This window comes from Vombatus ursinus, unplaced genomic scaffold (genome assembly GCF_900497805.2).
Source record: "Vombatus ursinus unplaced genomic scaffold, bare-nosed wombat genome assembly UNPS02014982.1, whole genome shotgun sequence".
In the NCBI taxonomy this organism is placed as follows: Eukaryota; Metazoa; Chordata; class Mammalia; order Diprotodontia; family Vombatidae; genus Vombatus; species Vombatus ursinus.
The window spans coordinates 554,300-570,764 of NW_020954760.1; the positions used below are offsets into that span (position 1 = coordinate 554,300).

A 16,465-nucleotide genomic window follows, 5' to 3' on the forward strand; every position below is an offset into this window, starting at 1 on the left:
AAACTGCCTGGCGTGGTGGTGCCAGGACTGTGAACTCCTTTAAACTTCCACTTGAAATCAATTTCCAACGTTGCATTTGCCATCCCGTGTGTGACTGGAGAAGGCCATGGGCCCCTGTCTTGGGTCTGCTCAAAATAGCAACTCTAACTTGCTTGTCACCTCTGTTAAGGCACCAGAGAGGCAGGCACCTGTCCCTGAGCTGGGTAATTATGGCCGGACCCTGAAATCTCTCTCTCTCCTTTCTCTGTTTGCTTTTTTTTCTTCAGGTTGACTCGAGCTGCCCTTGGCCAGAAGCTCAGTGCTCCTTGGAAGGAGAAGGCATCCCAGAAAAATGTTCCCAACTCAGCTGCAGCCAGACCAATAGTGTGAGTCAGATGGGCCGCACCCACAGATGGGGGAGGGGGGTGGGGAGGGAGCATGGCAGGGAAGGCTTGGAGACCATGAGCATGCAAAATGACAGGGTGGGACTACATGATCTCCAAGCACTTTTCAACTCTCGAATTATAGTGGCTGCCCAGAATCCTTTTGGCTTGCCTTTTTTTGGTCCATCAATTAACAAGGATTTACTAAGAGCCTACTATGTGCCGGAAACTGTGTTAGGTGTTAGAGATACAGTAAGGAAATAACCCTTGGCGCCGAGGACCTTGAATTCCATAGAGGGAGACAGAAGTCAATAAGCTTTTATTAATTACCTACTATCTGTCAGGTACTATGCTAGTCCCTGAGGACATGACTATATAAATGAAATGACCTCTGCCCTCAAATAGCTTACGTTTTAATGGAGGAGACATCAAGCAACAAACATTTATATAGCACCTACTGTGTGCCACACTCTGCTAGCTCTTGGGGATACAAAGGAAAAAGGGAAAAAGTTCCTGCCCCTAGGAGGAAATGTGTGTGTGCGCACATGTATGTGCATGTGCACACATGGAGACGTATATGTGTACCAAATCAATATATACGCTTTAGGAATGTCACTTTAGTAGCTGGGTGGAATATGGCCTGATGCAGGAAGAGAGGAATACGCATTTATATGGCACCTACTGTGTGCCAGGCTAAGTGTTTTACAAGTATTATCTCATTCGATCTTCACGACAACCCTTTAAAGTAGGTGCTACTACGATCCCCATTTCACAGATGAGGAAGCTGAGGCAAGCAGAGGTGAAGCAACTTGCCCAGGGTCACATAGTTAGTTAGTGTCTGAGGCCAGATTTGAACTCAGGTCTTCCTGACTCTAGGTCCAGCAAAGAAAAAAGAGACTGGATAGCAGATTGGAGGTTACCGATGGATTGAGCTCAGTTCTAGCCTGGCTTGTAAGTCAAATGTAAACCCATTAAGAACTCAATCAAGCCGTTTAGGGTTAAATGCCTGGTAATTGATTAGGGAATTCAACAAATCAGGGAGGCAGAAGAGAACAGCTAATAACAGATGGAGTTCTCAGAAGTCTCAGGGAGGGGACATTGGAAGTAGGCAGGAGCAGACATTCTCGTACACATACCCTGGGGTGTATGACACACCATGACACTCCTAGTAGAAGGACACTGGTGTATACAAATATAGGAACCTAACTGATTTTTATAATGAAAGTCACTTCAAAAAATGTATCTACTTCAATTTTTTGCCCTCCAACATAGTGTTTTTAAGAAGCCAACTCTTAAAATCGACCCTTCACCCTTCCTTGCAGAGGTGGGGGACTATGGCTGCAGAATGCTGCATCCACTGTCAGATGCAGTTGGTGTGTCAGTTGGCTTTGTTGAACTCTCTTTCCCCTCTTGTCTTTCCTACAAGGGATGCCAGGCTAGATAGGGGAGGGAGGAAGGCGATATTTGAAAATGAAGGTGATTTTAAAACAAAAGATATTAATAACATTTTAAAAAGAAAAGACACATCTCTTTCACAAAGGATGCCTATATTTCCATAGAACCATTTTTTTTCCCTCAGGACATAGGCCTTCAGAACAGACATCACGTTTGTAAGAACACTTGCCATTTCTTGCCTCATTTGAGACTCATAAGAGCCCTATAGAGAGACCCCAGGGAAAAAATGCTGGAAGATCCCGGCATACAACTAGGGCTTTATGTGGTGTCCTTGGGCAAGTCATGTTTCCTGCTTGAGTCTTGTCTCAGTTTCCTCCTGGGTAAAATGAAGGATTTGGACTGGAGAGCTTTTGTGGTCCCCCCCTTATGCCTCTAAATCCTGAATCCTCCATGTAACCCAGGGCAACTCACTTCCCCACCCTGGGTCTCAGTTTCCTCCTGTGTAAAATGAAGGATTTGAACTAGAGAGTTTCTGAGGTCTCCCTTTCTGCCTCTGAATCTAGGATCCTGTGACTCCCATGATCTTATGATAGCACCCCCACAAAACCTGAGGTGTGGACAATATTTCTTTAAGAAAAAAGGACTTGGCATAAAGCTTATATTTGTGAGTGTGTGTGTGTGTGTGTGTGTGTGTGTCTGTGTATGTGGGGGGGGGGAGAGTGGGGTGGGGGATACTGCTCTGGTGACTCCTGTAAATGTATTTTTAGCCTGGCCAAGTGTCAGGCAAATTGACACCATGGGCCCCGGGCCTTGCCGAGCTTGTCACTGCAGGGGTGGGGCGGAGGGAGCTTGGGTCAAATTGGTTCCTTCTTTGTACTTTTGGGAAATTCAGTGTGGCCTGTTTGCTTTAGGTAAGGCATTCTTGTTTCACTGACTCAAGAACAGGGTTCTTATCTTGTCGTGTTCTTCCTCATGGTCTTTTTCCTTATTGAAATAGCAGAGAGAGCCGTTGGGTGGGAGCTTGTAACCTCCTTGGGAGTGAGCTGAGGCCTTTCGGAGTTGTTCACGATATGTCTATCTCTATCTATAATTTATATATATTATTACATATACATACGTTGGTAAATATAGGTGTACATACTATACTATATATGTATATATAATATGTATTACTATATCACATAGATACATGTAAATATATTCATACAAGTCAATATGGATGTATGTGTATTCATGTATACATGTATACACAGACACACACACACACGCACGCACGCACGCACGCACGCAAAACAATCAAGCTGATGGGTATGGGATGTTTTCCATACAGAGGCAAAATCCTTGTATATGATTGCCAATGGGGAAGTAAGTTAAGCCCACGCCTTGGATGTGATTCACTCTCCCACTCCTTCATGCAGTGGGGCTCCTGAGCAGATCTAGGGACAGTGGGAGGAGTGTCTCAATGGATGCAGCTTCCTGACCAGGTTGCTCCGTCTCGGTTACCTGAGAAGTATTTCTCTTGCCTTAATCCCCATCCAAGGTCCAGGTAAGAACTTCTCTGTCATCCCACTCAGCAGCCAGCAGTGTGCTCTCTCTGCTTGCCTGCCTGCCTGCCAGCGTCTCTGAACCAATCCAAAGTCTCCTTAAGCCTGCCCTTCAGGGCTCTATTGTCTTCCATCTGGCTCCGTTAGACCTAGTCAACTTTCTCGCTCGCTACTCTTGGAAAAACAAGAACAAAAACAAAAAATGATGCCTTTTGTCTTTCTAGTATAGTTTACTTCCCACACACCCCTCCAGACCGAAACCTCTCTTGTGACAAAAAAAATCAAATTAAGCCAGTAGTTATCTGAGAACGTATTGTAGGATCCAAGGTCTAGATCTGAAAGGTACTTCAGAGACCATCAAGTCCAAACCCCTGACCTTTTACAGAGGAGCAAACTGAGGCCCTGAGTGAGAAAATGACTTGCCTAGGGTCACATAGCTCATCAGTGTGAGGTATGATTTCAACCCAGGTCTTTCTGACTCCAAGTCTAAGACAATAGGCTGCCTCACTCCATTCGGTCCTAGAAATGCTAAGGAACTCAGAGAACAAATAGGTCACTTTCTCAGGTTGAATCTTATCTGACGGTCTACTGTATTCTGTCCTAGTGATAAGAGCTAGCATTTCCTCATCTCTCTTTGCCATAATTCTCCATCAGTTCGTACAAATCTCCCTATGTTTCTCTGAATCCTTCATCTTTATAATTTCCCATAAGGCATAGCAATATTCTGTTACATTCGTGTACCACAATTGGTTTAACCATTCTTGAATCTGTTTCCAGTTCTTTGCTGCCACAAAATGTGCTATTGTAATCGTGGTGGTGTATGTGGTGCCTCTGTTTCTCTCCCTGATCTCCTTCTGGTATTTGCCCAGCAGTCAGATGGCTGGCTCAGAGGGCTTGGCCATTTTACTCACCCTTCTTAGCGTAATTCTAGATTTGCTTTCCACAATATTTGGACCACTTCCCAGCTCTACCAACAGTGCCTCGGTGTGCCTCTCTTCCCACAGCGCCCCCAGCATTGATCCTTCCCACCTTTTCTCATGAAGTGTGAGGTGAAACCTCTGCTTTTTTGTGCATTTATTGTGCATTGCTTTATTGTGCATTTATGTATCACCATTGGTGATCTGGAGCATGTTTTCCTGAGGTCATTTACAATTTATAATTCTTTTTATTTATTTATTTGTTTGTTTATTTAATTTTTTAGGCAATTGGGGTTAAGTGACTTGCCCAGAGTCACACAGCTAGTGAGTGTTATGTGTCTGAGGCTGGATTTGAACTCAGGTCCTCCTGACTTCAGGGCCGGTGCTCTATCCACTGCGCCACCTAGCTGCCCCTACAGTTTATAATTCTTTTAAAACTGTTCATATTCTTTGACAATTTATCTATCGGAGAATGGCTCTCAGTATCATATATTTGTGTTAATTCCCTGTGTATTTGGGGGAATCAGACTTTCATCAGTGCCATTTGATGCAAATGTTTTTTCCTACTCAATTATTTTCCTTTTAATCCCTCATTGATTTTTATTATACATTTTTAGACTTTATATAGTCAGAGCATCTCTTGTTTAGTTAATAATTCTCTGCCAGTTATAGTTGTAAGAGGTACTACCTGATCTCATTCTTTTCTAACACAAATCCTCTGCTCTGACCAGGTCAGACATCTAACATTCCCCTACACATGACAGGATCATTTCTACTTTCATAACTTTTCCTGGAATGCATTCTGCTTTCTTCTGCCTATCCAAATCCTACCCACCCTCCAAGGCCCAGCTCAAGTCTCACCTCCTCTGGAAAGGCTTCTCTGATGACTCCAACTGAGATTAATCTCTCTTTAGACTTTCTGAAATATTTATTTCCTATATCACATATTTTAGAATTTGATCATATACTACCTTGAATTGGTCTATGTATCGACAACCCTAAAAGAGATTATAAGCACCTTTGTTGTTGTTCAGTAATTCAGTCATGTCTGACTCTTTGGGACCCCGTGGATGATAGCACCTCCACTAGAATTCTGTCTGTGGGATTTTCTTGGCAAAAATACTAGAATGTGTTGCCATTTTCTTCTCCAGTGGATCCACCTCTTGTCGGAACTCTCCACTATAACCTGTCCATCTTGGGGTAACCCTGCACAGCCTAGTTCATAGTTTCATTGAGCTATGAGGCCTCTCTGCCATGACAAAGAAGTGCTCTAGGAGGGGATAAGCACTTTTAGAACATGGATAACTCTTCTTCTTATAGTCCTCATAGTGATAAGCACCCCTAAAGTACTTGTTGAATGGAAATGACTCTAGTTGCCTGTTGTCCGTAACCCTCTGAAGCCTTATTGCGGAGCCTGAAAATAAGGGTGAAGGGTGGTAGTTTTTTTTTTTTATTTTGTTTTGTTTTGTCATTTTTATTGGTTATTTGTTTCTTTTGGGGAGGGGAAGGTATTAGAATTTTGGAAGTATTCTAGAGAAAGAATAATCTCAGTGGCAAAAAATAAAATAAACAAATGAATCATGTTCAGTTTTAGTTTGGGAAAAGCAGAGCCAAACTAGAGGTCATCCAGAGGAGAGTGACCAGAATGTTGAGATGGTGAAGGACCATGCCATGCAAAGATTGTTTGGAGGAGCTGGAGAAGAGATAATTCTTGCCCAGGAAGGGAGGATTAAAGTGCAACATTTTAGCAGTCCTCAAATACTGGAAAAGTTCTATGTGGAAAAGGGAATACATTGTTCTGGATGACCAAGAGGACAGAACTAGTAACAATGGGTAGAAATGGCAGAGGAGCAGGTTTTATGTAAGAGAAATCTGCCTAATGGTGAGAGCATAGATTATCACTCATCAAGGAGGGCTTAGAAGGGGTTTCTGTTCAGGTCTGGGCTGAACTGGATGACTTTGGATACAGAACACTTAGAGCCCTGAGATTCTGGGATTCTATACAGTACAAGCCTTCCCCAGATTATCTAAGTAACTTTTTGCTGGTATTTTCCCCCCTTCTGCTGTCATTTACCAGTATACCCCCCACCCCATCATGGAACCCTTTCTTGTAGCAAAAAAGTACCGTTGAGTGAACCAAACCAATACGTTCACCACATCTGACAGCGTGTGCCTCATTGTGTGCCTGTAGTCCGCTACCTCACTGTTTGGAGGAGAGGGGTACCGTCAGCCCTCTGGAGTCAAGACTGGGCAGTGCACTGATCTGGGATTTAATGTCTTTTAGTATGGTTTTCCTTGACATTATTGTGGTCATTTTGTATGTTGTTCTCTTGGTTCTGCTTACTTCATTCTTTAGTTCAGACAAATCTTCCCAAATTTCTCTGAATTCATTTCCCCTTTCTTTTTTGGTGGGGGGTGGACCACACCCCTATTTTCATTCCTTCCAATGAAGAAGTTCAGTCTAATAATACAGATTGACAGCTGTTCTACAACTTGGGGTCATGAAGAGTTGCCTGGGGCCTGGAGAGGTCATGGGGGGTCACATTGCCAGTAGGTGTCAGAGGCAGAACTCAAACCCAAGTCTTCCCGACTCTTAGACATCCTCTCTCTATATACACTGTGATGGCCCCTCCCCAACTTCATCATTTCTTATGATGCAGTAATATTTCTTTACATTAATATACCACAATTTGCTTAGCTGTTCTCCCAAATGATGATTAAACCATCTCTCTCACACACACACACACATATGCACACACACACAGAAATGAAGAGCATTGCAATGAATATTTTGTTATATAATAGGACCTTGTATATCTGTAATTATTCTCCTTGATGTATATGACCAGTAGCAGAATTGCTGGTTCACAAGCTATGAAGAGTTTAGTGATTTTTCTCTCAGTTCCAAATTGCTTTCATTTTTTCCGGAGTGTTTAGATTAATTCACAGTTCCACCAACACTGTATTAACGTGCCCATTTCCCCTATGACCTCTCCAATGTTGAATATTTCCATTTGTCATCTCTGCCTACTTGATGGGTATGAGGTAGAACCTCAAAGCTGTTATAATTTGCATTTTTCCTATTAGTGATTGGAGCATTTTTTAAAAATGTGGTGTATTAATAATTTAAAATTAAAAAAAAATTAAAAATTTTTTCCTGACACTGTTTGTATCTTTTGACCATTTCTATTGGGAAATGGCTCTTGCCATATTTGTGTTACTTTGCTATATGGCTTGGAGAGTCCTTTTAGGAGTACTGAGCCTGTGAGTTCATTGAGATAGAGAGCTCCCAAATGAGGAAACTCCCCCTACCACTTTCTCTACAGCATATAATCTTAGTTGCCTAGAGGCCTGGAGAAGAAAGATCACTTGCCTTGGGTCAAGCAGCCAGTGTGGATCAGAGTCAGGACTTTAACTCACATCTTCCTGGCTCCAAGGCTAGCTACCTCTCCAGTATACCATGCTTCCTCTCAGTTTAAACTTTTATCAAAGATTGTTTGATATAAAGATTTTCCTGTAATTGAGTTTCCCTTATCCTAGCTGCTACATTTATTTTGTTCATACAAAAGCTATTATATACTCAGAATTTTCTCTTTTGCATTAGTCATTTGGTGAAGAACTACTTTCTTTTTATTGGTTTAATTTTTGTTACAAGGAAAGGGTCAGGGGCAGCTAGGTGGCATAGTGGATAGAGCACTGGCCCTGAAGTCAGGAGGACCTGAGTTCAAATCCGGCCTCAGACCAAACACTTGACACTTACTAGCTGTATGACCCTGGGCAAGTCACTTAACCCCAATTGCCTAAAAAAATAAATAAATAAAAAGTCTTTTTTAAAAAAAAATAAAATAAGGAAAGGGTCAAGGGGAAGGTTGTGAAGGGGAGGGATAGATTCGGAAATAAATGTGACATAGAAACAAAAGATATAAATAAAATTAAGATAAATATTTTTTTAAAAAAAAATCCTCCAGCCAAAATTGTGAATGGTACATCCATTCATTTTCCTCTAATGGTTTTTTTTAATAATGTCACCTTTCATATTTAGGTTGCATGTTCACTTGGCACTTTTTATGGTATAAGATGGCGATCTAAACTTAATTTCTGCCAAACCACTTTACAGTTTGCCCAGCTGTTCTCAATGAATAGGGGATCCTTCCCCTACTGGTTTACGTTCTTAGGTTTAATGAACACTAGGTTATTGTGCTCTATTGCTTTTGGGTCTTACTTATCCAGTCTGTTCCAATCTACTTTTCCATCTTTTAGCCAACATCAAATAGTTTGAATGATTATTCCTTTATAATATATTAAGCTTCCTTTATTCCTGCTTTTTCTTCATTATTTCTCTCATGATCATTAACCATTCCCCTTAAATTAATTTTGTTGTTATTTTGTGTAGTTCTGTAAAACTAGCTGACTATTTGGCATTGCACTAATTTTATAGATTAATTTCACTGGTAATATCATTTTTATTATATTGGCATGGCCTAACCAAGAACAATGAATAGCTCTCTAATTACTTAAGTCTTCCTTTATTTCTGGAGAGTGCTTTGTAATTGTGTTTCCATGAAGCCCAAGCATGCCTTGGAAGGTTAAGTCCCAGATATTTTATGGATTTTGAAGTAATTTTGAATGGAATTTCTCTCTCCCCCTCCTAGTAGGTTTTGTTAGTAATATAGGGTCTCCCAAAATTCTTGGTGCAGTTTTAAGCTTTAACAGCTTTACTAGCTTAAAGGTACACTAAGACTTTGGGGACAGCTTGTATGTGGAAAGGCTTTTTGTGAGTTTATTTTCATCCTACTTTACTGGTTAGTCAATTTTCCCTTTTTTGCATTGCTTCTCTAAATACACCAGCATATTGTCTGTAAATCGAGACAGTTTTATCTCATCTTGGCCTGTGTTTATTACCTAAGAGTCATTCTTCAGGCCAAGCAGTGAGCCTAGAAGGGTTTTGCTCAAACTTTGAGTCTCAGCATTACAATCATTCATTAAGTGGTGCAGGAAGAACTGCCTTGCTGGTACATTTTCTCTTGAGGTGAAATGGAGTTACTAAACTCAGGAAGCAGGAAACCGCTTCGAGGTAAGTCTGTGAAGGTTAGCAAAGGTGAGAGGCTACAGGGTCCCTGCTCCCTTTTTTTTTTCCATTATAGGATCTTCTTTGATCATTGAACAATTCAGTTCCAAAATAGAAATATTTTTCCCTCTTCACATTTTCCTGGGGAACTTTACCAAGGTGTTGCCTCTGGTGTTCGTGCCCCCACCCCACCTCCATGGCTTAGTTTGATATCATGCTTCTCTGTGGCCATATTGCATCTCCCCATCAGGAGTGCCCTCTCAGGGACCAGGGACTATATCCTTTTTCATCTTAGTGTCCCTAGCACCTAACATAGGGCCTTGCACCTAGTGGGCACTTAACTTGTTGACTTGAACTTGGCATCTCCTTCTCCCCTCTTCTGATGCTCCGTGGTAAACTAACTTTGTTTTGAAATATCTCCATCCTCTTCTCTTTCATCCTTTATCCGCCCACAAATGTCTATCTGTCTCATTGGGAATTACCACTGTTGATGTAGATCCTGATCCCTTCTTTCTGGAGGAAGATCTTAGGCTCCTATATCTTGAGATCAAAGGGAGCTTCAGAGACCATCTATTTCAACCCCCTCATTTTACAGAGGAGGAAACTGAAGCCTGGGGAAGGAAAGGAACTTGTGTGAAATCACAGTATCCTAGATGTGGATCTGGAAGGGTCCTCAGGCCAGCTATTTCAACCCCCTCATTTTATGGAGGAGGAAACTGAGGTGGAAACTGAGGCCCAGGGAGGGGAAGGGACTTGCCACTTACCCCTTACGTGTTATAAGTATGAGAGACAGGAGTTGAACCCAAGGGCTGCATCTTCCAAAGCAAAGCTTTCTCCACTGGTGACTTCCTTCCTTTCTCTTATTTCTTACTCTAAAGAATAATGAGATGGGGCTAATGAAGTTCATAAAAATAAGGGAAAAATCCAGAGCAGAACAACATGAATGATCCATAGCAGGAAACAGTAAACAAGGAGCTGGGCTTCATGGGAGCCTGAGGCCCTTCGCCTCCCACATGGTCTCCAGGAGCAGAGGCTATGTGCGTCAGTATAATCCTAGCCCCTGCCCATTGCCCACACGTTTTCTCCTCCACGATTCTATTGCTATTCTTCATCTCCCCAGGCCAGCACACTCTGAATGCCAAATAATCATCATCAAATAGTCACTTAGTGTTCCCAAGCAAAGGAAAATAAATCTGGTAAATTATAGGCATTTGAAATGTTGAAAAAATTGTCAGCACAGCGTACACATCTTCACGTACTCCCCCACCAGTCCATTAGTTCAAAGTGTTACTACTCACTCCTGAACACAGCTAGTCCTTTGGGGAAATGGAGGCCATGACAAATGGCCTTTGCTGACCCTACTTGAAGGAGGAAGTGTTCGGTTCTACTTGGATATTCTGCTGCCAAGGGCCTCTGTTCAGGGCACCGAATAAATATCAGGAAAAACCCCCATAAGAATCCAATACTGATTGTGGAGAAATAGGAACATCATATTCACTATGATGGAACTCAGGGACATACTTCTCCAAGAGAGGGAGAGTGGTCAGTCAGTCAATAAACATTTATTGAGTGCCTACTGTGTGCCAGGCCCTGTGCTAAGCACTGGGGATACCAAGGTCAGAGATAGTCCCTGCCCTCGAGGATCTCACGATCTAATGAGGGAGTCAACCTGCAGACTGATAGGTACAAACAAGCCATAGACAAGATAAATTAGAGATGATTAACAGGTACTAGCTTTCAGGGGATCGCCATGGCTTCTTGCAAGAGGTAGGATTTTAGCTGGGATTTGAAGGAATCCAGGGAAGTCAAGAAGGGGAGATGAGAAAAGAGAAATGCAGACATGGGGGCCAGCCAGGGAAAATGCCCAGAATCAGGAGATGGGGTGTCTTGTCTTGTGTGAGGAACCACAAGGAGGCTGAATATGTGGGGCAGCAGGGGAGAGGTGGTGAGGGTATAAGAAAACTGGAAAGGTGACGGGGGACGTTGAGGGCTTTCAGTGACCAACAGAGATTTTCTATTTGATCTTGGAGGGGATAGGGAGCTGCTGGAGTTTATTGATTAGAAGAGATGACATGGTCAGACCTGTGCTTTACAAGGATCACCTTGACAGCTGAATGGAGGATGGATTGGAGTGGGGAGAGACTGGAAGCAGGGATCCCAACCAGTAGCTCTTGTAATAATCTGGGAATGAGGTGATGAGGGCCTGCACCAGGGTGGTGGCAGTATCAGAGGAGAGAAGGGGAAGTATACAAGAGACATTACAAAAAATCAACAGGCCCTGGCAACTGATTGGCCATAAGGGTGGGGTGGTGAAAGAGTGAGGAGTTAAGGATCCCACCTAGGGTTCAAGCCTGGGTGACTTGGAAGATGGCGGTACCCTCCACAGTAACAGGGGAGTGAAGAAGAGGGGTGAGTTTGGCAGGGAGAAAGATACCGAGTTCAGTTTCGGGTTTGTTGAGTTGAAGATGTCCAGGAGGCAAGACTAGAGGTGAGCAGAGAGGTTGGGCTAGATCGGTAGATCTGAGAATGGTCAACTTAGAGGTGATAAGTGAATCTTTGGGAGATGATGAGATGACTGTGAGAAATAGTATAGAGGAGAAGAGAAGACCCAGAACAGAGCCCTGGGGCTACCCAGGGTTAGTGGGCATGGCCTGGATGAAGATCAAACAAAAGAGACTGAAAAGAAGTAGACGGAGAACCAGGAGATAGGGATGTCCCGACAACCTAGAAAGAAGAGAAGATTGAGGAGGGGAGGGCGATTGCCCGTGTCAGGCACTCTCAGGTTAAGAAGGGTGAGGACTAAGAAAAGACCTTCTTAGATACCAAAGTCATCACTGATCACTTTGAAGAGAGCAGTTTTAGGCAAATGATGAGGTTGGAAGCCAGACTGTAGAGAGAAGAGAGTGAAAGAGAGGAAGGGAAATGGAGGCATCAATTGTAGATGACCTTTTCCAGGAGCTTAGCTGCAAAAAGGAGGAGAGATATGGGATCACATCTAGTGGGGCTGAGCGGAGCAAGTGAGGGTTCCCCCCTCCCCACTTAATAGTATGTTTTTCCAATTACATGTAAAGATAGTTTTCAACATTCATTTTTATGAGATTTTTGAGTTCCAAATTTTTCTTCCTCTCCTCTCCCCTCCCTAAGACAGCAAGGAATCTGATATAGGTTATACATGTGCAGTCATGTTAAACATATTTCCACATGAGTCACGTTGTGAAAGAATCAGAACAAAAGGGAAAAACCACAAGAAAGAAAAAAAAGTGAAAATAGTATGCTTTGATCTGCATTCAGACTCCATAGTTCTTTCTCTGTATGTGGATAGCATTTTCCATCATGAGTCTTTAGGAATTGTCTTGGGTCTTCAAGCCTGGGTGACTTGGAGGAGGGTGGTGCCCTCCACAGTAACAGAGGAGTAAAGAAAAAGGGATCATTGTATTGCTGAGAAGTGCTAAGTCTATAGAGCACCAGCCCTGAAATCAGGAGGACCTGAGTTCAAATCCGGCCTCAGATCAAACACTTGATACCTACTAGCTGTGTGACCCTTGGCAAGTCACTTAACCCCAATTGCCTAAAAAAAAAAGAAGTGCTAAGTCTATCATAGTTGGTCATTGCACAGTGTTGCTGTTACTGTGCACAGTGTTCTTCTGGATCTGCTCACTTCACTCAGCATCAGTCCATACAAGTCTTTCCAAGTTTTTCTGAAATCCACCTGCTCACCATTTCTTACAGAACAACAGTATTCCATTACATTCATAGACCACAACTTGTTCAGCCATTCCCCAATGGATGGGCATCCCCTAAACATCCAATTCTTTGCCACCACAAAAAGAGCTGCTACAAATATTTTTGTACATGTGGGTCCCAAGTGAGGATTTTTGAGGATGGGGAAGTTGTGGGCATATTTGTAGGAAGTAGGGAAGCAGCCAGTAGACAGGGAAAGATGGAAATTAAGTGATAGAGTTAAGTGCTAGAGAGGGAGGGGCAGTCTGCTAGAGGAGACTGAACGTAATGGGATCACTTGTGAAGGTGGACATAATGGTAGGAGGTATCTGGATGATGTGAGATGAAGAGGGAGCTCACAACAAATGGCCTCAATATTCTTCTGTAAAATATGAGGCAGAGTTCTTACCTGAGAGGGTGGGGGGAGGGAAAGCCTTGGGAAGTTAGAAAACATTTGGAAGAGCTGCTTTGGAAAGTGAGAGGAAATTGATAAGGTAGGTAGAGATGGGTTGCCTGGCAGCAGTGAGGGCCCAGACAAGATCATATAGCATAACTTTGTGGTGAATCCAGCCAGCATGGTTTGGTGGATTCCCACCCCCCCCCCAGCTTTATTTAGCAGCACGTGAGTAAGAGTGAAGACAGTGGATGGTGGGAGTGATCCAGGACTTGGGCCTGGCAGGGCAAGATTGGCGATAGAATAAAGGGACAAGGGACTTGAGAGAAGAGGACAGTGGCACAGTGGACAATATACTGGATTTGGTCTCAGAAAACCCAGGTTTGAATGCCAGTTGTGGCACTTACTGCCTGAGTGACCTTGGGCAAGGCATTTCCCATCTCCAGGTTTCAATTTTTTTTGAGACTAATTGTAACAGTGGGTGGAGTGCTAGACTTAGAGTCAGCAAAGATCTGAGTTTGAATCTTGCCTTAGATACTTAAGAGCTGTTCCATTGTGGACAAGTCACCTAACCTCTCTAGGCCTCAGTTTCCTCCTCTGTAAAATGGCAGAGATTGGACTAAATGGCCTCTAAGGTCCCTTCCAGTTATAAATTGAGAATCTTTTAAGAGAAATATCTCTGACTTAATCCCTCTGGGCTTCTCTGGGGTCGAACTTGACTTCTGAGGTCCCTTCCAGCTCTAGGGCCAGGACACCCGAAGGGTACAGTAAGGTTGGCTGCTTTTTCCAGGACGTTCTCTTCCCTTCATCCACCCTAGTGTCATGCACTTTCTTCACCCAACCTTGTCATTCTGTACATTCTTCCCTCCACCCTTGTTCCCAAAGAGATCTGCTCATTACATGCTGAACTCGTCTTCTGTTTTCTCCATCAGGGAAGGTCAAGGGGCAACTTCCCTCTTTTCTAATTAATCTCTCATCTAAGATCATGCTAATTGTCATAGCCAGAAGTAACGCATTAGATGTTCAGCTCTACTGTCTTGGCTTGAAGGACTGGACCACAGATTGGGTGCTTTCTTAGGGTTACCTTGTCATCCCTCAGGTTGATTTCTATTTGTCTACCTTTGTTTTCATCTTTCAAGCTCTAGGCCTCTGATCCTATGGGAAAGTCAAGGCATCCCTCCCATGAGTCCCCCCTCCCCCACCCCATCAATATACACACTTTGTCTTTGTGTATGTGTGTTCAGAAAAATTGCCACGAGTTTGTACCTTGCATATGTTTCTGTGAAAGCAACATAAAAAGCGTCTACAACATTTTCCTCCAAATGAACCTTCACTCTGGATCCCAGAGGACTGGAAGCCCTGCCCTCCTGCTGTAGCAGAACTGGACAATGATTAAGAGTTCTGGGTCCACTTCCTGGGTGGGAGAGCTTTGGGAGCCAATAACCAAATGAGGGGGAGGTTGGTTCTTGGTGGCCAGCTGATAAGGCCGATGACTGGGCTTGCCAGGGGTCAGTGTCCCAGCGTATCTCACTGTGCTCTGTTTATCTTGTATGGGAATGAGTTTGTTGTGATTTGGCTAACTCATCTTTTACCCTCAGCCAACAGCAGCTTTCTTGAGGGTTCCTCTTAGAAACCGGGTCTTTCTAAACCTTGTCTCTCTTTGCCAGGTACTTCCTGCTCCACCGAAGTCCATTCCTATGCAGGCTAGAACCGAACTGGAGGACCTCAGGGAAGTGAGGGGCGATGGAGCTGGTGGCTCGCACGCACCTCTGCTCCTGGCGGGAGAACGCCCGGCTCCCTGTCTTCTCCCCAGGCCTCCAGAGCCCATGTACCTCCACTTATCCAGGTGAGTAAGAAACAATAGCCCTTCCTTTTAGCAATCAGCATCAGCTGCCCCCCAACAGGGTATGGGCCATCTGGGTTTGGCTTTTGTCTGGGTTTTCATCCTAAACAAGCACTGAGCTCAGAAGGATTAGTAGCACTTTTAACTAATAGGGTGATTTGTATGTGTGTGTATGTGTATATGTGTTTGTATATGTATATTGTGTCTGTGTATATGTATGTACCTGTGTGTATACATATATATGTATGTCTGTGTGGGTGTGTGGATATACACATATACACACGTACATACACATATCTATGTTATGTATGCTTGTATGTGTACTCTTTGGAAGATTTTTCAAAATTTTCAATGGCCTGTAATTTCCCAGGTTTCTTTTCCTTTGCTTGGAAACAATAAGTGACTGTTTGTGGATTATTATTTGGCATGGCTGATGTGTTCGAACTGTGCTGGCCTGAGGAGCTGAAGAATCCAGACAGCCTCGTGGACAGGAAAGCCGGCCACCAAGGCCCCGGCTCACATTCCGGGCAGTGGGCAGAGGCCTGTGGGCCCTGTGGGCTGGCAGGGACAAGGGAGGTGGGCAGCTGTGGATTTTCACAGTCTTAGGGCCCAGTGAGATTGGTCTTCACAGCAAGGTGGAAAGAAAGGAAGGACATTATTCAGAGATGGCTGTTGCTGGGTTGGCCTGGGAGAAGAGCTCTATCCTCTGCAGCTTTGGAGCCAAGCTTTTTCATCATGCACGTGTGCGCACATGTGTGTGCATGCACACACACCCCCATGCTTTGCTGTAGCTGCTTATAGAGTAGTGCTGCTCTCAGACATATGAATTGCCAGAGGCATCATGGGATCATAGGATTGTAGATTTAGAGCTTGAAGGGACCTCAGTGGCCATCTTGGCCTACCTTGTTTTACTTATTGAGTTAAATTATTTCTTTTCAATTAACAAAATCTATTTTCTCTCCCTTTTATCTAATGTCTACCTCTCTTGTAGAAAAGAAAAAAAAAATTCTTGAAACATGTATGTATAGTTAAACAAAACAAATCACCCCTTTGTCAGGAGGTCATCCAGTTATTTTAAAAAGGAAGAAACTGAGACCCAGGGAGGGAAAGTAACTTGTGTTGGGTCACACACAGGCTCCTAGATCTCAAGCTGGAAGGAACTTTATTTTATTTATTTATTTATTTATTTTTTAGGCAATTGGGGTTAAGTGACTTGCCCAGG

General features: G+C 43.4%; 1 protein-coding gene across 1 annotated transcript in view; it reads left to right on the plus strand.

The window, feature by feature from the left end:
* The window catches only part of MORC4 (MORC family CW-type zinc finger 4), a 42,517-nt gene that overhangs the window by 16,205 nt on the left and 9,847 nt on the right, over window positions 1-16,465 (plus strand). The window contains exons 3-6 of the mRNA XM_027845593.1: window positions 267-365; window positions 2,589-2,668; window positions 3,192-3,303; window positions 15,031-15,246. Coding sequence (XP_027701394.1) covers window positions 267-365; window positions 2,589-2,668; window positions 3,192-3,303; window positions 15,031-15,246 — 507 coding nt within the window. The remainder of the gene's footprint in view (window positions 1-266; window positions 366-2,588; window positions 2,669-3,191; window positions 3,304-15,030; window positions 15,247-16,465) is intronic.